The 21,368-nt window shown below is 46.2% G+C and overlaps 1 protein-coding gene across 3 annotated transcripts in view; it reads right to left on the reverse strand.

Annotated features, from left to right (window-relative positions):
• CENPJ (centromere protein J) overlaps nt 1–21,368 on the reverse strand; it is a 363,081-nt gene that overhangs the window by 232,084 nt on the left and 109,629 nt on the right. For all 3 annotated transcript variants that reach the window (XM_029602492.1, XM_029602491.1, XM_029602493.1), the window contains one exon: nt 9,525–9,657. In XM_029602492.1, coding sequence (XP_029458352.1) covers nt 9,525–9,657 — 133 coding nt within the window. The remainder of the gene's footprint in view (nt 1–9,524; nt 9,658–21,368) is intronic.

Here is a 21,368-nt window from a genome sequence, read left to right on the forward strand (position 1 = left end):
AACTTTGACAGCATTATTTATTTATTTAGCACTTTTATATACCGACTTTCCAATAACAGAATTACTGATCAATTCGGTTTACATTCTAAACAATAACAGTGACAAGTACATGTCTTACAATGAACAGGTAGATAGAACTTGGATACAGATATATGGGGTTAAACAACGAAAAGTAAATGATACGGAGCCTAATGTGGGCTAAAGAAACAGGTGAAGAGTATAGGGCTGGGTTTTGATTTTAGACTGCCAAGGATTCGTAGTTGACCTGAGAATACTTTGGGGGGTTATTGCCAAGCAACCCCACTACTATTAGCCTTTACACCAAATCCTGTGTTCCAGTGAGAACTACATTGTTGGCTCCAGGTCGAGCTGCTCCATGAAGAAGTCATTCAAGGCTTCTTGAAACTTAACCTTTGTAGCATGCTCTGTTGAGACATTCACACAGTTACTATCGGAGTAATTGAAATCTCCCATTATCATATTACCATTTTATTAATTTATTTAATCCGCTAGCATTTGTCTGTTTCACCATTAAGGTCAAGCAGACAGTAGTATGCCTCTCACCAATATTCTCTTACCCATCACACATAGAATTTCTATCCATAAAGAGAGAAGCAATTTTATTGTACTTGACTTTATGCCATTCTTAACATATACCATTCCACCACCAATTCGATCTGCCCTATGATTTTGATATATTTTGTATTCTGGTACGACAGTGTCCTTTTGATTTTCCTTTCCACCAGGTAAAACAGTGCTAATGTTGAGATTACTTACCTGGTAATCTTCTTTCCTTAGTGTAGACAGATGGACTCAGAACCAATGGGATAGTATCCGCGTGCTAGCAGTTGGAGACGGATCTGACGTCAGCACGGGGTATATAGCCCCACAGGAAGTGAAGCGATTCAGTAATCTTCCTTGCAAAAGCTGTTATGGATGTGTGTACTGATGCTCAGTGAAAAGTGAAAAGTGAAAACAGGATTCCCCTGACCGATTGACATTGGCTGGAGACCGCCAGCATTCACAACCGGAAGGCGTTAACACTGGTAGAGTGTACGCTCGTATGTAAACAAATGCCATGGCTTACCTGGAATCGGTGAAACCCATGTACACAGGCAGCTTGGGCGGGATGCTGAGTCCATCTGTCTACACTAAGGAAAAGAAGATTACCAGGTAAGTAATCTCAACATTTCCTGGTGTGTAGCCAGATGGACTCAGAATCAATGGGATGTACAAAAGCTTTACTCCCCGCCTGGGCGGGAGGCTGCCTGAGGACCGTGTAGTACCCACCGCCCTCGCAAAAGCCGAGTCCTCCCTGGCCTGGACCATCCAGACGGTAGAACCTGGAAAAAGGTATGGAGGAGGACCACGTCGCCGCTTTACATATTTCTGCAGGCGACAACATCCTGGATTCAGCCCAGGATGCCGCTTGTGCTCTAGTAGAATGAGCCTTAACTTGGCAGAGGTGGAGACTTCCCCACCTTCACGTAAGCTGCTCTGACAACTTCTTTAATCCAGCGGGCGATGGTGGGCCGAGAGGCCGCTTCCCCCTTGTCCTTTTCCCGCTGTGCATGACGAACAGGTGGTCAGTCTTTCGCAGGTCTTGTGTCATGTCCAGATACCTGGGCAGCAATCTGCCGATGTCGAGATGGCGTAATAAACGGCCATTCTTCAGATTTCATCAAACCTACCGTAGTAGGCAAAGATATGGTTCGGTTAAGATGAAACTGTGAAACCACTTTAGGGAGAAAGGAGGGAACCGTCCGAAGATGGATAGCTTCCGGAGTGATTCGTAGAAAGGGCTCACGGCAGGACAGCGCTTGTAGCTCAGAGATGCGTCGTGCGGAGCACACCGCCAGCAAGAACACCAACTTCAAGGTGAGAGACCAGAGAGACAAGCCCCGAAGGGGTCGGAAGGTGGATCCCGCGAGGAAATCCAAAACAAGATTAAGGTTCCATAGGGGCACAGGCCACTTTAGTGGCGGACGAATATGCTTGACTCCTTGCAGGAAACGAGAAACATCTGGGTGCTTGGCGATGGTCTTGCCATCCCTCCTGGGACCATAGCAAGACAGTGCCGCAACCTGAACTTTGATGGAGCTGAGGGAGAGACCCTTCTGAAGCCCATCCTGCAGGAAACCCAACACGATAGGTATGGTGGCAGCATGTGGATTGATGCCATGAGTGTCGCACCATGCTTCAAATACTCTCCAGATCCGTACATAGGTGAGGGATGTGGAAAACTTGCGAGCTCGGAGTAGTGTATCAATCACGGGCCCCGAGTAACCTCTCTTCTTCAGTCTAGCCCTCTCAAGGGCCAGACCGTAAGAGAGAATTGAGCTGGATCCTCGTGGAGGATGGGACCTTGACGTAGAAGGTCCCGGAGAGGAGGCAGAGGAAGAGGCTCCCCTGCCAGTAGGCATCTCATGTCCGCGTACCAGGGTCTTCTTGGCCAGTCTGGTGCCACTAGAAGAACTAGGCCCCGGTGCGTCTGAATCTTGTGGATGATGGTGCCCAGCAGAGGCCACGGAGGAAAAGCGCATAGTAGAGTCCCAGGAGGCCATGGCTGGACCAGGGCATCGATTCCGTGTGAGAACGGGTCGCGCCTGCGGCTGAAGTAGCTGGGGACTTGAGCATTGGACTTGTCCGCCAGTAAATCCATGGCCGGAATCCCGACAATCATCTGGAAAGCTGTGGGGGACAGCTGCCACTCTCCTGGATTTAGGCGTTCTCTGCTGAGGAAGTCTGCTGTGGTATTGTCCTTCCCAGCAATGTGTACGGCGGAGACGTCCTGCAGATTCGCTTTTGCCCAACCCAGTGGGGCAATCTCCAGAGAGACTTGTCGGCTTCTGGTTCCGCCCTGCCGGTTGATGTAGGCCACAGTGGTGGCGTTGTCGGACATCACTCTGACAGCTCTGTGCCGCAGTCTGTGAGCGAATCGCAGGCATGCCAATCGGACTGCCCGGGCCTCCAGGCGATTGATGTTCCACGTGGACTCTTCTCTGTTCCATCGCCCTTGCGCGGTGAGTTCTTCGCAATGTGCTCCCCAGCCGCCCAGGCTGGCATCCGTGGTGAGCAAGGTCCACGTGGGCGAGGACATCTTCGACCCCCTGCGCAGGTGGTGGGACTGCAACCACCACCGCAGCTGGGTCCGAACTCTGGCCGGTAGAGGAAGGTGCGTGGAATAGTCCCGTCGACAGGGGCTCCAGCGAGAGAGCAGGGAATGCTATAGAGGTCTCATATGGGCTCGCGCCCAAGGCACCACTTCCAGGGTGGATGCCATGAGACCCAGAACCTGCAGATAATCCCAGGCTATGGGCCGACTGGCCCCCATGAGATACTGGATACGTTGTCGAAGTTTCAACTGTCTCTTGGTCGTAAGACTGACCGTGTCCGCCCGAGTATCGAACTGCACTCCCAGATACTCTATTGACTGGGAAGGCTGTAGGGCAGCTCTTGCTGAGGTTGATTACCCAGCCCAAGCTTTCCAGAAGGGCGATCACTCTGTTGGTTGTCCGCAGGCTCTCCTCTCGAGATTTCGCCCTGATCAGCCAGTCGTCTAGGTAGGGATGGACCAGAATCCCTTCCCGCCTGAGTGCCGCTGCCACCACTACTACCACCTTGGTGAATGTCCGTGGGGACGTGGCCAACCCGAAGGGAAGTGCCCGAAACTGGAAGTGGCGGCCCAGAACCTTGAAGCGCAGGTAGTGCTGATGATCCGGATGGATCGGAATATGAAGATATGCTTCTGACAGGTCTAACGCCGTGAGGAATTCTCCGGGCTGGACTGCGGCTTTGACGGAGCGCAGAGTTTCCATGCGAAACCTCGGTACCCGTAAGTATCGATTGACTGACTTGAGGTCCAGAACAGGCCGAAAAGTGCCCCCTTTCTTGGGTACCATGAAATAAATGGAATAGTGTCCAGAATTCACTTCCTAGGCAGGTACTGGGATGATGGCGTTCAAGGACAGGAGCCTCGCCAGGGTAGCTTCCAATGCTGCCTTCTTGTGTATGGGACAGGAAGACTCCACAAACTTGTCCGGAGGAAGATGATGAAAGACCAGATAATATCCTTCCCGGATAACGGTGAGGACCCACTGGTCCGACGTGATCTCGACCCATCTGGGGTAGAAGAGGGTCAACCTGCCCCCTATGGCTCCGTCCCCCAGATGAATCGGCAAATTCTCATTGTGGGGCGCGACCGGGACCCGAGCCCGGACCAGCCCTCGCTTGCACTGCTTGGTCTGAAAGGACTGATTCCTGGCCTGAGGACGTGGCGCCAGATAGCGCCCCCTATACGGAACAAAGCGCTGTGAACTCCTGCCCCGTGGAAAGGAGCGCTGTCCCCTCCTGGATCGATCTTCCGGCAGTCTCGGCACAGGAGGCGCACCCCAGGTAGTGGCTAGCTTATCAAGACCACTGCCAAAGAGAAACGAGCCCTGGAAGGGTAACCTGGTGAGGCGAGACTTCGAAGGCGCATCAGCAGCCCATGGCCGGATCCAGAGTTGCCTCCTGGTGGCTACGGAAGATGAGATCCCCTTAGCTGTAGTTCGAACCAAATCCGAAGCGGCATCTGTGAGGAAGGAAAGAGCGGACTCCATGTCAGCCGCTGGAGCGTTGTTCCTGACCTGGGATAAGCAGGCACATGTCACCCACCGTGCAGCAGGCCGCAATCCGCAAAGAAAGAGCTGCCACCTCAAAAGTTTGTTTCAGAATGGCATCCATTCGCCTGTCATGGGGCTCCCTGAGGGCCGTCCCCCCTTTCACTGGAATGGTAGTGCGCTTGACCACAGCGCTAATTAAGGCGTCCACCTGAGGACATGCCAGCAGGTCCTGGAGAGCCGGAGCCAATGGGTACATACCTTTCAGGGCCCGGCCCCCTTTGAATGAAGCCGCCCATTCCAAATCTATTAGTTGCTGAGCCGCCTGCAAGAAAGGAAAATGGCGGGCTGTAGGACGAAGACCTTCCAGCAGAGGGTTCTGCGCAGAAGGTACCGAAGCACTGGGACCAGTAATATCCAGCTCCGCCAGACACTGAGACACGAGGTCAGAGAGGTCCTCCTTAGGGAAGAACCGCCTCATGGTTCTATATGGCTCAATCCCCGGGGGGAGGTCTCCTTCGTCCGGGAGTTCGGACTCGTCCGGCGAAACCTCCTGGTCCGATTGATCTGGACTGTCCAGTGACGGGAGGTCCCGCTCCCGATTAGGCTGTGAGGGTCCAGGAACAGGATCCCTAGGCGCCGCCACCACAGTGGCAGCCGCAGCAGGCGCCGCAGATATAGCCACCGCAGGAACCGCAGCAACAGCAGGAACAACCAGAGCAGCAGGGAGAGTAGGGCCGGGACGGGAAGCCGTCTGCATCTGGACGAAGGCATGAATCCCCTTAAAGAGATCCACCCAGGAAATGGAAGCAGCCTCTAATCGCCGGGGTACAAAATCCCCCGGGATTCCCGAGTTGTTGAGACTGCCCCCAAATCCAGGGTAGCTGCAGGGGAACTGTCAAGAAACTGTGGCTGAGATTGGTCCTGGCCGGAGGGTCCCCCGGCCGCCTCACATTGGGCACATAGGGAGCCTGGCTCAGTACTGCGCGTGGCTCTAAGGTGGCATGCAGAGCAGAGGCCAAGAGCTGAAATGCCTAAGACAGGCGGCGGCGCCGCTGAGGCCGCGGCCGCGTGCTGATCCATATCAAATATAGCAAGCGCGCAATAATCCGCGGCAGCAATAGGCGCTGAAGAGAACAAGCGCACACTAGCAATAACATGCGGCAGCAGGTAGGCGCTAAAGACAACAGGCGCACAAATAGCAATAATATGCGGCAGCAATAGGCGCTAAATACAACAAGCGCACAATAGCAATAATAAGCGGCAGCAATAGGCGCGTAATACAACAGGCGCACAATAGCAATAATAAGCGGCAGCAATAGGCGCGAAATACAACAGGCGCACAATAGCAATAAGAAGCGGCAGCCAACAGGCGCGTAATACAACAGGCGCACAATAGCAATAGTAAGCGGCAGCAACAGGCGCGTAATACAACAGGCGCACAATAGCAATAATATGCGGCAGCAATAGGCGCTCAATACAACAGGCGCACCATAGCAATAATATGCGGCAGCAATAGGCGCTGAATAGAACAAGCGCGCAACAATAAGCAATAGGCACTGAGCCCTAAGCAGTGAGCAATGTACGCTCTATGGTATGCAATAGGCATTCAGCAGTAATATGCGGCATAAACTCACAGTGGCAGCCAATATGCGAGCACAAAGCAATATACGCACAAGGAGGAAGAAAGCCGCGCCTATTACAGGCGCGGAATACCTGAGTAAGGCCACAAAATGGCGTCCTCCACGGCTTGCCACGCCGCCGATCCTCTACTTCGGAGACCTGGGCGAAGAGACATACGCCTTACCAGATCTTCGCCGCTTCCGGGCTGGAACACAGGCGGTCTCCGGCTGCAGGGGGAAAGGGCCGATACCTTTCACCGCCACGATTGGAGGAACTGCACCCGCTACCCCGTCCACGCCGGGACCGAGGGCCTCGAAGCCACACCCGAGTCTCCCGGGGGGCTATGCCCCTGCCGCGGTTCGGCCGGACCGAGGACTTTCACCTCCGGGGGACCACGGCAGTCACCCCGGGAAGCTCAACTGGGGGGAGTGACAGAAACGTCCCCTGAGGAGCGCGGGGCTCAAAAGTCGTTGAAGAAAGGTAAAGTTGAATCTAGAATGAGAAAAAAAGAGAAAAATTAAAGTAGTCTTGGAAAGCACGCTGAAGCAGCGTGCAGGTACTCCAAACTGCTTTGGAGACGGAAATTACTGAATCGCTTCGCTTCCTGTGGGGCTATATACCCCGTGCTGACGTCAGATCCGTCTCCAACTGCTAGCACGCGGATACTATCCCATTGGTTCTGAGTCCATCTGGCTACACGCCAGGAAAATTGATTTGTCTCTTATTTAAGAAATCAATCACAAGCAGCAAAAATTGGGTCAGCAACTTCCTGATGGTATTCTGTTGACAAAGGGGTACTGCAAGGCTCTGCCCTTTCAGCAGTTTTGTTTAATGTTTATCCGTGACCTATTGCAAATTCAGGAATGGGATACAGAGTATATACAGAAGGCATTCAATCCTTCATTTCAATTTCAATCACCTTTTCTGATGCCCAGGCTATGGTTTCACAAAAATAATCTCATTCAAAAAATATCTTATATCTTGGACATTAAATTCACAATTCTATAATGTGAGTGACCCTCATATAGCACTTGACAGGCATGACACCTTTTGTGTTCCTGAATAATAAATGTGCTAAAGTATGATCATCGATGATGAATGGATTCCCACTTTAACTGATGTGAGCCAACAGTACTAAATTTTTTTTTTTAAAGGGTTGACAGAGGAAGACCGTGTCAGTCTGTGTGCACTGGCGCTCAGAATTTACTGCCTTAATCTTTAAACCCAGCATTTACAAGATAAAAACTTTAAATAAGTAGACTTATTTGCAAAAGAAAAAAATATATAAAAATTTAGTACTGTTGGCTCACATCAGTTAAAGTGGAAATCCATACAGTGACTGATGATTTGAGCGCCCATGTATGCACGGCCAGGCTATTTTATAAAATGCACACATGTACACACACAAGTTATAAAATGGCCACATCCCTGGGTGTGCGCTGCACATGTGCCAATGTGCACCCGCGTGCCAATTTGAAAATGATCATCCCTTAATTGCTTGGATCACTGGCAGGCCAGTAATGGTATCAATGGTACCTTGCTCAAACTTTTTGACATTGACAGAATTGCAAGCTTATTGCTCCAATTATTTTATCATCAAAATTTGAAAATTTATGTTTTTGAATGTATGCTTATTCTAATACTAAGAGATTATGTTAAGTTCTTAATACATATGGGTATTATCCTTTTCTTTTTTGTAGTCTAACATTGTCATTACATATACCATAGTATTATATTTTCTAAAAGCTAAACATCTGAATATAAACATTCATATACAACATAGTTTAAACTTTATGCGAATCCGGGATTGACATGGTCCACGGGCACTGCTGAAAACTGGTCGACGCCATGAAAAAATCCTGGCATGCAGTCAATGACAGGCAGCCATCATGCAGTGAATAGTCGGGAATCGACCGCAAAGTTGGAAAAAAGGTGACAAACCTACCACACCGAGGAGGCACTGACCGCGAAGTGGGACCAGACGAGGAAAAACCCAAGAAAACACCAGATATTTGTCGAGAGAACAAGAAAAAGACAAGAGCTCCATGAACCGCAAGGCAACTGCACCATGGAAAAGATGACACTAAAGGGGGACCTAACGTGGACGCGTGGATAGTAGCAGGCTAGGCATGCTCAGTTTGCTGGTCAAAGCTTCTAGAAACTTTTACAAAAGTTTTCCGTGCTGGGCTCCATCAGATGATGTCACCCACATGTGAGGACTATCATCCTGCTTGTCCTAGGAGAAACAATTTTCATCCTATGAACACTGCTGAAACTTTTTGTATCTATTTCCATGATCTTCTAATGTGAACAAGATTTTTACCTCATTACAAGGAAAAGAGACCACATTTCACCCATCCTGAAAGAGCTTCATTGGTTACCCGTATACTTCCGCATCATGTATAAAGCCTTAACTATCACCTATAAAACTATACATCAACTCACCACTCTCGATCTCCAATTCCCTCTCCAAGTACATAATTCCACCAGACCTACCAGAGATGCATATAGAGGTTCCCTCCTGGTTCCCCCAGCGAAAACGACCAAACACATTACCGTAAGAGATCGTGCCACCTCCACAGCTGGCCCTCTACTGTGGAATTCCATTCCTACAGACCTCAGACAGGAGCCTTGCCTCCCAAATTTTAGGAAAAAACTTAAGACTTGGTTATTCAAGCAAGCCTTTCCGGACACAACTCAATGACACAATCCAATAACTCCTAAATCACCTTGCCGTTTGTTTATAACATTTATCTATTTTGTATACTACATTTAAATTGTATATTGTTTAACCATTTTCTATCCTCTTTTCTATTTTTCCTACTCCAAGTTTGGCCACCTTGTTAAATGTAACTGTACCTTCTGTCACCACAGTTCTAGTTCTTTGTTCTTAAGTTCTATGTATTTTATTGCACCCCCATTCTATGTAAACCAGCAAGATATGTTTTCATGATTGCCGGTATATAAAAACTTTAAATAAATAAATAAATAAAATAAATTACAAACATGCATGCACTAATGATTTACGAACACAGCTGTTTTGATGGTGGCAAGAAGCAAAAGTTCAACCATAATTACTTATTCAACAGCATGATCAACCAGATTCAGATTATGGAGTTTAGGATTTTAACATGTAAAAGACTAGAATATACAGCAGCATCAACATAAACTACTATGTACCAACTGAGTCAAAGATGTATATACAAATTTTAAAAGTTTTTACCTAGGCAATGAGTGTAATGCTGTGTAGTCCTATACATACATAAATGTACTTTATATTAAGATGCCAATTTCACATACCTGAGAGCTTCCAAGGCTTGCTCTCTCTCCTCACGAAGTTTCGCTAAAGTAGCATTTTCTATCTTAAATCTTTCAATTTCTGTTTCCAATTCAACCAATTTCTTCTTCAAAAGCTGAGACCGAACAGTGTCTTCTGTAAATGCAATATAAATTGAGTTATTCAAGTAGCTATAAAAAGTATGAGCCAAAACTTGACATTCAAAACGTATTGCTGTTTCAGTGACTAAAGTAATCAAAACTAACACACAATATATATTTAATGCCAAGAAGTACAGATTCATGTATTTGGGGTGCAATAATCCAAAAGAAATATATGAGATGGGGGGGGGGGGAGAAAGACTAATGTGCATGGACCTGGAGAGGGACTTTGGGGTGATAGCGTCTGGGGATCTGAAGGCAATGAAACAAGGTAGCAAGACAGTGGCAAAAGCCAGAGGGATGCTGGGCTGCATAGAAAGAGGAATAGCCTGCAAATGAGGCCTCACCTGGAGTACTATGCAAGTGAGGCCTCACCTGGAGTACTATGCAAGTGAGGCCTCACCTGGAGTACTATGGTCAGTTCTGAAGACCTTGTCTAAAAAGGGATAAGGACAGGATGGAAGCGGTCCAGAGAAAACTGACCAAAATGGTATGGGGTCTGCATCAAAAGCCATTTGAGATGAGACTGAAGGATTTGAATATGCATACTCTGGAGGAGAGGAGGTGTAGGAGACTTACGATACAGATCTTCAAATAACTGAAAGGTATTAATGATGCCCAAACATCAAACCTTTTCCACTGGAAAGGAAACTGCAGAACTAGGGGGTCATGTATGAAAATCCCGAAGGGACAACTCTGAACCAGTATCAGGAAATATTTCTTCACAGAGAGGGTGACGGATGCATGGAATGCCCTCCCAGAAAGGGGAGGGGGGGCGGGGGGGAGACAATGAACAGTGATGGAATTCAAAAGGGCATGGGATAAAGCAGAGTTCCTTATGGGTAACAGATGTTCTCAGGAGGACAGCAGGATGTCAGTCCTCACATACAGGGGATTCTCTCATGAGGACTGCCTTCCTGCTGATCTTCGGATAAACACTGCAGATCCCTACAGGCTAGAATATGGAAATGAAAAATATGGGGTAACATATGTTAACTTTAGGTATAATACTTCTGCATGGGGGTAACCTGTATGAAGCAGCAGTCACTACCAAAAACAACTTGCTGGGCAAGCTGGATGAATCGACTGGTCTTTATCTGCCATTATTTACTATGTTACAATATACTCAGCTTTTGTGCTTGAGATTGTTAGAATAAAATCATAGCCTATTAAATAAAAGTGTTTTAATAACAAGAAAAAAAGAAAAAGGTTTTACAATCAGTCCTTTCTGATTTAAAGCAAAATTTCTTACATATTAATTTTCTTTCCTTTAGTCCTGCTACACCAGTCCTGACTAATGGGCTGTTTCTCGATTATTTCATCACAACTACTAACATGTGGTACAGTCCAGAAAATTCCTCAGTATTCTAATAATAAAGTATTAACATATCACAAACATTAATAGATAAACTTTCAACAAATTTAAGAACCAGATCCTCTGACAGAACCACCTCTCCATAACGGGAGGTAAGTATAAACAAAACTTACACATACCTTGTAAAATCATGTGGATAGGCATTTATCATCCATATGATCTGGAAGAAGAAAACTAGGAAGGAAATCAGGATTGTGAAAGCTTAAATGGAAGAAAAGATTGCCAAAGAGGTGACAAAACATTTTTCAGATATATCAAAGAAAGAAGAAATACGAGAGGTGGCAAATTAAGGGCCTCATTTTCCAAAGCTATCGCAGGCTTGCGCTGTTAGCACAAGCCTGCGATAGCTAGCGAAAGTAGCGCAGGCCTGCGCTACTGAAATCGGGGCGGAGTCGGCCCCGGAAGAGGAGGAGTCGGGGGCGTCATCCGGGGCCGACTCCGCGAGGACGGCGCACACAGCGGAAAGGTAAGGCCCTTTTCGCTGGCTATTTCACGCCCAATAACTACACCTTCTATGGTGTAGTTATTGGGCGTGATGCCGGCAGCGATCGCATCGCGGAGGTGCGATCGCTGCCGGACCGCCCCCCCCCCCCCACTTCGGCCCCCATCCCCCTGTTAGCGCGATTTTCTAAAGTATCGCAGGCCTGCGATACTTTAGAAAATGAGGCCCTAAGATTGAAGGGAGACAAGGAGCAAAGCGTAGACAAAGGTGAAGAAATAGCAGAAATATTAAACAAATACTTCAGTTCAGTTTTCACTATAGAAGACACTGGTAAAGGACCATTGCTGGCTAGCAAGACTATGGATGTGAGTGGGATAGATACATCCCTAGACACAGAAAAAAGTGTTTGGGAGGAACTAAGAAAACTGAAAGAGGACAAGGCCATGGGGACAGATGAGATAATGTCCAAGATACTGAGGGAGCTCCAAGAAGTGCTGGAGGACCTGTGAAATAGTAGTGCCACAGGTCTAGAGAAGAGCAGTCATGGACCCACTTCACAAACGTAGCAGGGAGGAGACTGGAAACTATAGGCCAGTTAGCCTTACCTCTGTGGTGGGAAAATTAATGGTGAGAGACTGCTAAAGAAAAGGATAATAACCTATCTGCAATCCAATGGCTTACAGGATCTAAAACAACATGGCTTTACCAGAGGAAGGGCTTGTGAAAAGAATCAGATTGATTTTTTTTTTTTATTGAGTTACTAGAGAACTGGGTCATGGAAGAGTGCTCGATATGATTCTCGTGGATTTCAGCAAGGCTTTTGATATGGTCCAGCACAGGATGCTCATAAATAAAATGATGGAATTGATCACAAATTAGCTAATTGACAGACAGACAACATCAGCGAGTGATGGTAAACAGAATCTATTCTGAAGAAAGAAGACTGATAAGTGGAGTGCCTGAAGGTCTGGTTCTGGGACCCATTCTGTTCAATATCTTTGTGAGTGATATTATAGAGGGATTAGAAGGTAAAATTGGTCTTTTTACAGATGACACTAAGATCTGCAATAGAGTGGACATGCCTGAAGGAGTAGAAAGAATGAGAAGTGACCTTGGAAAGTGTGAGGCGTGGTTGAAGATTTGGCAGTTGGGATTCAATGCCAAGAAGTGCAGAATTATGCATTTGGGGTACGGCAATCCAAAGAGATTGCATGTGTTGTGGGGCAAGAGACTGATGTACACGAACTTGGGCTGATAATGTCTGATAATCTGAAGGTGGTGAAGCAATCTGACATGGCAGTGGCTAAGGCCAGAGGGATGCTGGTCTGCATTGAAAGAGGCATAATCAGCAGGAAAAAGGAGGTGATAATACCCCTGTACAGATCCTCAGTGAAGCCTCACCTAGAATTACTGTGTTCAGCTCTAGAGACATATCATATCATAAAAGATAAGGACAGAATGGAAGCAGTCCAGAAAATGGCAACCAAAATGGTGAGGGCTCTGAACAAAAAGCCTTATGAAATGAGATTGAAGAACCTTAATAAGTATATCCTGGAAGAGAGAAGAGACAGGGGAGACTTTCAAATACTTGAAAAGAATTAATGATGCTCAAAAACCAAATCTTTTGCAGCCCCAATGCTGCACTGGATCAGAAAGGTCTCCCAGTAGGAGAACATCACCCTGGTGTAGCAGGAAGTGATCCTGTAGCAAGGACCTGCTCTCCAGGTGATGTATTGTCCTCTTGCACTGAGGATAAGTCTCCCAGGGCTACTGCCCAGGAGGGAAGGGTTAGGCCGGCCATCATAGTTGGTGATTCGATTATTAGAAACATAGATAGCAGGGTGGCTGGTGGACGTGAGGACCACCTGGTAACTTGCCTGCCTGGTGCGAAGGTGGCAGACCTCACGCGTCACCTAGATAGGATTATAGACAGTGCTGGGGAGGAGCCGGCTGTCGTGGTACATGTGGGCACCAACGACATAGGAAAATGTGGGAGAGATGTTCTGGAAGCCAAATTTAGGATTTTAGGTAGGAAGCTGAAATCCAGAACCTCCAGGGTGGCATTCTCTGAAATGCTTCCTGTTCCACGTGCAGGTCCCCAGAGGCAGGCAGAGCTCCAGAGTTTCAATGCGTGGATGAGACGATGGTGCAGGAAAGAGGGATTCAGCTTTGTAAGGAACTGGGGAAACTTTTGGGGAAAGGAGAGACTTTTCCAAAAGGATGGGCTCCACCTTAACCAGAGTGGAACCAAGCTACTGGCACTAACTTTCAAAAAGGAGATAGAGCAGCTTTTAAACTAGAAGAAGGGGGAATGCCGACAGTCACTCAGCAGAGCATGGGTCGGAGAAATGTATCCTTGAAGGATACTAATGAAACAGGAGAGTTAGGGCATCCCAACAGAGAGGTTCCATTAAAAGCAAACATAGTCCATATATACATAAACATATATACATAAACATAGCCTATATGTAAAAAATCACCAAAGCTAATGATTTCCGAATTATCCAAAACAACTGAAAAGCAGGTTGTTAAAACAAACAAAAAACACACTTTGAAATGTCTGTAAACCAATGCCAGAAGTCTAAGAAGAAGATGGGAGAGTTAGAGTGTATAGCAGCAAATGATGAGATTGACATAATTGGCATCACAGAGACTTGGTGGAAGGAGGATAACCAATGGGACAGTGCTATATCAGGGTACATATTATATCGCAATGATAAGGAATATCAACAGGATAAAGATCATACAAGAGACTAAATGCTCAGTAGAATCTATATGGGTAGAAATCCCATGCGTGTTGGGTAAGAGTGATAGGAGTATACTACCGTCCACCTGGACAAAATGGTCAGACAGATGATGAAATGCTAACATAAATCAGGGAAGCAAACCAATTTGGCAGTGCAATAGTAATGGGAGATTTCAATTACGCCAATATTGACTAGGTAATGTAACATCAGGACTTGCTAGAGACAAAGTTCCTGGATGTAATAAATGATTGCTTCATGGAGCAATTGGTTCAGGAACCAATAAGAGAGGGAGCTATTTTAGATTTAATTCTTAGTGGAACGCAGGACTTGGTGAGAGAGGTAACGGTGGTGGGGCCACTTGGCAACAGTGATCATAACATGATCAAATTTAAACTAATAACTGGAAGGGGGACAATAAGTAAATCTGCAGCTCTAACAATACATTTTCAAAAGGGAAACTTTGATAAAATGAGGAAAATAGTCAGAAAAAAACTGAAAGGTGCAGCTGCAAAGGTTAAAAATGTTCAACAGGCTCGGACATTGTTTAAAAATACAATCCTAGAGGCACAGTCCATATGTATTCCACGCATTAAGAAAGGTGGAAGGAAGGCAAAACGATTACCATCATGGTTAAAAGGTGAGGAGAAAGAGGCTATTTTAGCCAAAAAAAATCCTTCAAAAATTGGAAGAAGGATCCATCTGAAGAAAATAGGATAAAACATAAGCATTGTGAGGTTAAGTGTAAAACATTGATAAGACAGGCGAAGAGAGAATTTGAAATGAAGTTGGCCATAGAGGCAAAAACTCATAATAAAAACTTTAACTATATCCAAAGCAAGAAACCTGTGAGGGAGTCGGTTGGACCATTAGATGACCGAGGGGTTAAAGGGGCTCTTAGGGAAGATAAGGCCATTGCAGAAAGACTAAATTAATTCTTTGCCTCCGTGTTTACTAATGAGGATGTTGGGAAGATACCAGTTCCGGAGATGGTTTTCAGGGGTGATGACTCAAACAAACTGAACCAAATCACTGTGAACCTGGAAGATGTAGTAGGCCAGATTGACAAACTAAAGAGTAGCAAATCACCCGGACCGGATTGTATGCATCCTAGGGTACTGAAGGAACTCAAAAGTGAAATTTCTGATCTATTATGGAATTTATGGGATTTTTGGAAACTATTATGGGATTTATTATCTATTATGGGATTTATGGAAACTGGAAGAGTGGTCGAAGATATGGCAGCTGAAATTCAATGCCAAGAAGTGCAAAGTCATGCATATGGGGAGTGGAAATCCGAATGAACTGTATTCAATGGGGGGGGGGGGGGGGGGGGAAGGCTGATGTGCACGGAGCAGGAGAGAGACCTTGGGGTGATAGTGTCTAATGATATGAAGTCTGCGAAACAATGCGACAAGGCGATAGCAAAAGCCAGAAGAATGCTCGGCTGCATAGAGAGAAGAATATCGAGTAAGAAAAGGGAAGTGATTATCCAGGCCTCACCTGGAGTACTGTGTTCAGTTCTGGAGACCGTATCTACAAAGAGACAAAGACAAGATGGAAGCGGTACAGAGAAGGGCGACCAGGAAGGTGGAGGGTCTTCATCGGATGACATACAAGGAGAGATTGAAGAATCTAAATATGTACTCCCTGGAGGAAAGGAGGAGCAGGGGTGATATGATTCAGACTTTCAGATACTTGAAAAACTTTAATGATCCAAAGACAACGACAAACCTTTTCCATCAGAAAAAAATCAGCAGAACCAGAGATCACGAGCTGAGGCTCCAGGGAGGAAGACTAAGAACCAATGTCAGGAAGTATTTCTTCACGGAAAGGGTGGTGGATGCCTGGAATGCCCTTCCGGAGGAAGTGGTGAAGTCTAAAACTGTGAAGGACTTCAAAGGGGCGTGGGATAAACACTGTGGGTCCTTCAAGTCTAGAGGACGTGAATAAAAAGGCAGCAAAACACTGCACGGAGCGGCAGTAGCCACAGAGGCATTCACGGAGCGGGATGCCAGTGGTTGGTGTTCCACCTTCACGGAGTGGAAGGATGGAGGGCTGCCATCTCCAAAAAAAACAAAAAACAGGGGTGGTTAAGAGTATGGGGCCGGGGTGTGGCCTGCTTGTTGCAGTGGTTGCTACCCCTAATTGAGCTGGATGTTCACTTGGATGCAGATCCGGCGCTGCTCTCTACATTGGTGGTGGGGTGGAGGGGAATTAGGGCTGGAGGGTACTGGAAGCCAATAGTAACAGGTGGGTGATAGAAAAAGATTTAAAAAAAAAAAAAGGATAAAGTGCGTAGCTTGCTGGGCAGACTGGATGGGCCATTCGGTCTTCTTCTGCCGTCATTTCTATGTTTCTATATTAGTTAAAATTTGTAACCTATCATTAAAATCATCCATTGTACCTAAAGACTGGAGGGTGGCCAATGTAACCCCAATATTTAAAAAAGGCTCCAGGGGTGATCCGGATAACTATAGACCAGTGAGCCTGACTTCAGTGCCGGGAAAAATAGTGGAAACTATTCTCAAGATCAAAATCGTAGAGCATATAGAAAGACATGATTTAATGGAACAGTCAACATGGATTTACCCAAGGGAAGTCTTGCCTAACAAATCTGCTTCATTTTTTTTGAAGGGGTTAATAAACATGTGGATAAAGGTGAACTGGTAGATGTAGTGTATTTGGATTTTCTGAAGGCGTTTGACAAAGTCCCTCATGAGAGGCTTCTACGAAAACTAAAAGATCATGGGATAGGAGGCGATGTTCTTTCGTGGATTACAAACTGGTTAAGAGACAGGAAACAGAGTAGGATTAAATGGTCAGTTTTCTCAGTGGAAAAGGGTAAACAGTGGAGTGCCTCAGGGATCTGTACTTGGACCGGTGCTTTTCAATATATATATAAATGATCTGGAAAGGAATACGACGAGGGAGGTTATCAAAATTGTGGAGGTTACAAAATTATTCAGAATAGTTAAATCACAAGCAGACTGTGATACATTACAGGAGGATCTTGCAAGACTAGAAAATTGGGCTTCCAAATGGCAGATGAAATTTAATGTGGACAAGTGCAAGGTGTTGCATATAGGGAAAAATAACCCTTGCTGTAGTTACACGATGTTAGATTTCATATTAGGAGCTACCACCCAGGAAAAAGATCTAGGCATCATAGTGGATAATACTTTAAGATCGTTGGCTCAGTGTGCTGCAGCAGTCAAAAAAGCAAACAGAATGTTAGGAATTATTAGGAAAGGAATGGTTAATAGAACGGAAACTGTCATAATGCCTCTATATCGCTCAATGGTGAGACTGCACCTTGAATACTGTGTACAATTCTGGTCACCGCATCTCAAAAAAGATATAGTTGCGATGGAGAAGGTACAGAGAAGGGCAACCAAAATAATTTATTTATTTATTTAGAATTTTTCTATACCGGCGTTCATGTAGCAGATACATATCACATCGGTTTACATTGAAAACAGTGGTTGCATAATAGCATTACATAGAACAGGGGTTACGCGAAACTGGGATCCAAATGATAAAGGGGATGGAACAGCTCCCCTATGAGGAAAGGCTGAAGAGGATAGGGCTGTTCAGCTTGGAGAAGAGAAGGCTGAGGGGGGATATGATAGAGATCTTGAACGAGTAGATGTGACTCTGTTATTTATACTTTCGAATAATAGAAGGACTAGGGGGGCATTCCATGAAGTTAGCAAGTAGCACATTTAAGACTAATCTGAGAAAATTCTTTTTCACTCAACACACAATAAAGCTCTGGAATTTGTTGCTAGAGGATGTGGTTAGTGCAGTTAGTCTAGTGGGTTCAAAAAAGATTTGGATAAATTCTTGGAGAAGTCCATTAATGGCTATTAATCAAGTTTACTTAGGGAATAGCCACTGCTATTAATTGCATCAGTAGCAAGGGATCATCTTAGTGTTTGGGCAATTGCCAGGTTCTTGTGGCCTGGTTTGGCCTCTGTTGAGAACAGGATGCTGGGCTTGATGGTCCCTTGGTCTGACCCAGCATGGCAATTTCTTATGTTCTTATGAAAGGAAGCTGTAAAACTTGGGATCATGATATGAAACTCATAGAAATGAAATGACTGCAGAAGAAGACCAAACGGCCCATCCAGTCTGCCCAGCAAGCTTTCACACTTTTTTTTTCTCATACTTATCTGTTACTCTTGGCCCTTATTAGGAACTTTTTGGTTCTAGTTACCTTCCACCCCCTCCATTGATGTAGAGAGCAGTGCTGGAGCTGCATCTAAGTGAAGTATCTAGCTTAATTGGTTAGGGGTAATAACTGCTGCAATAAGCAAGCTACTCCCACGCTTATTTGTTTACCCAGCCTGTGCCATTCAGTCCTTGTGGTTGTTGTCTGAATATAATTCCTCTTTTCTTTATTCCCCCCTGCCGTTGAAGCAGTGAGTTGCGCTGGATATGTATTCCAAGTGAAGTATCAGGCTTAATTGATTCGGGGTAATAACCGTAATAAGCAAGATACACCCATAATTATTTGTTTACCCAGACTATGTAATTCAGTCCTTGTTGGTTGTTGCCTGAATATAAATCCTCTTTTCCTCTTTCCCCCCTGCCACTGAAGCAGACAGCTATGCCGGATATGCATTGAAAGTGAAGTATCAGACTTATTTGGTTTGGGGGAGTAACCGGCACAACAAGCAAGCTACTCCCGATTCACATCTCTACTAAAAACTACACACCCTAAAAAAAAAACTAAAACCTCTATTACACTTCAGTGACTTTCGCACCATACTATAAGCCTTCATTCTAACAAAAATTGACTACTGTAACGCCTTGCTCTTAGGCTTACCCCAAAAGCACCTTGCAACCCCTTCAACTACTCCAAAACGCTGCTGCCCGGATCCTAACTAACACACATAGAAGCGACCATATCACCCCCGCACTCATACAATTGCACTGGTTACCAGTTACCGAAAGAATCACATACAAATCCCTCATCCTAATCCACAAAGCCCTCTACAACCAAAACATGCACTGGTTCAAAGAACATCTCATTTTTCACAACACTAAGAGACCCACCAGGCAACAACACCGAGCAACACTGCACATTCCTTCGCCCAAACAGACTAAGCTTAACTCCACTAAAGCTTGGGCCTTCTCCTTAGCCGGGCCCGCCCTGTGGAACAAGCTCCCCTCCTCCCTACGACAAGAATCATGTCCCAAAAAATTTAAGCAGAATCTGAAAACTTACCTTTTCAAACTAGCATACACATAACATCACTCCTTCCCCTCCACCTGTCGCGTGACCCTCCTCTCCCCCTCCCCGTCACTATTGGCTTCCAGCACCCTCCGGCCCCATCTCCCTTCCACCCCTCCACCCATGCAGAGAGCAGCTCCGTATCCGCATCCCAGTGAACATCCAGCTCAATCAGGGGTAGCAACCGCTGCAACAAGCGGCCACACCCCTGCCCCATACTCTTACCCACCTCTGTTTTGTTCGTTTTTTTGTTGGGTTTTTTTTTTTTTTGAGATGGCAGCCCTCCATTCTTCCGCTCCGTGAAGGTGGAACACAAACCACTGGCATCCCGCTCCGTGAATGCCACTGTGGCTACTGCTGCTCCGTGCAGTGTTTTGCTGCCTGAAGGTGGAACACCAACTACTGGCCACTGGCATCCCGCTCCGTGAATGCCTCTGTGGCTACTGCCGCTCCGTGCAGTGTTTTACCGCCTCCTCTATATTTATGCCCACTAGACTTGATGGATCCACAGTGTTTATCCCACGCCCCTTTGAAGTCTTCCACAGTTTTAGACTTCACCACTTCCTCCGGAAGGGCATTCCAGGCATCCACCACCCTTTCCGTGAAGAAATACTTCCTGACATTGGTTCTTAGTCTTCCTCCCTGGAGCCTCAGCTCGTGACCTCTGGTTCTGCTGATTTTTTTCCGACGGAAAAGGTTTGTCGTTGTCTTTGGATCATTAAAGTTTTTCAAGTATCTGAAAGTCTGAATCATATCACCCCTGCTCCTCCTTTCCTCCAGGGTGTACATATTTAGATTCTTCAATCTCTCCTCGTATGTCATCCGATGAAGATCCTCCACCTTCCTGGTCGCCCTTTCTCTGTACCGCTTCCATCTTGTCTTTGTCTCTTTGTAGATACGGTCTCCAGAACTGAACACAGTACTCCAGGTGAGGCCTCACCAAGGACCTGTACAAGGGAATAATCACTTCCCTTTTCTTACTCGATATTCCTCTCTCTATGCAGCCGAGCATTCTTCTGGCTTTTGCTATCGCCTTGTCACATTGTTTCGCAGACTTCATATCATTAGACACTATCACCCCAAGGTCCCTCTCCTGCTCCGTGCACATCAGCCTTTCCCCCCCCATCGAATACAGTTCATTCGGATTTCCACTCCCCATATGCATGACTTTGCACTTCTTGGCATTGAATCTCAGCTGCCATATCTTCGACCACTCTTCCAGTTTCCTTAAATCCCGTCTCATTCTCTCCACTCCTTCCGGCGTGTCCACTCTGTTGCAGATCTTAGTGTCATCCGCAAAAAGACAAACCTTACCTTCTATCCTGTCCGCAATGTCGCTCACAAAGATATTTAACAGGACCGGTTCCAAAACCGATCCTTGTGGTACACCACTTAAAACCGCTCTCTCTTCAGAGAAAGTTCCGTTTACCATCACACATTGTCTTCTGTCCGTCAACCAATTTGCAATCCAGGTCACCACCTCTGCACTCACTCCTAAGCTTCTCGTTTTATTCACCAGTCTCCTGTGCGGAACCGTATCAAAAGCTTTGCTGAAATCCAAGTAGATGACATCGAGTGCTCTTCCTTGATCCAATTCCTTGGTTACCCAGTCAAAAAAGTCAATCAGATTTGGCTGACAGGATCTTCCCCTGGTGAATCCATGTTGCCTCTGGTCCATCAATTCTCCTGACTGTAGATAGTTCACTATTCTCTCTTTCAGCAGTGACTCCATTACTTTTCCCACCACAGAAGTGAGGCTAACTGGTCTGTAGTTGCCAGCCTCCTCCCTGTTCCCACTCTTGTGAAGCGGGACCACCACCGCTCTTCTCCAATCTCTTGGTACCACTCCTGTTTCTAGGGATCTATTGAACAGGTCACACAGCGGACCCGCCAGAACATCTCTGAG

Source organism: Rhinatrema bivittatum, chromosome 5 (genome assembly GCF_901001135.1).
Source record: "Rhinatrema bivittatum chromosome 5, aRhiBiv1.1, whole genome shotgun sequence".
Lineage (NCBI taxonomy): Eukaryota > Metazoa > Chordata > Amphibia > Gymnophiona > Rhinatrematidae > Rhinatrema > Rhinatrema bivittatum.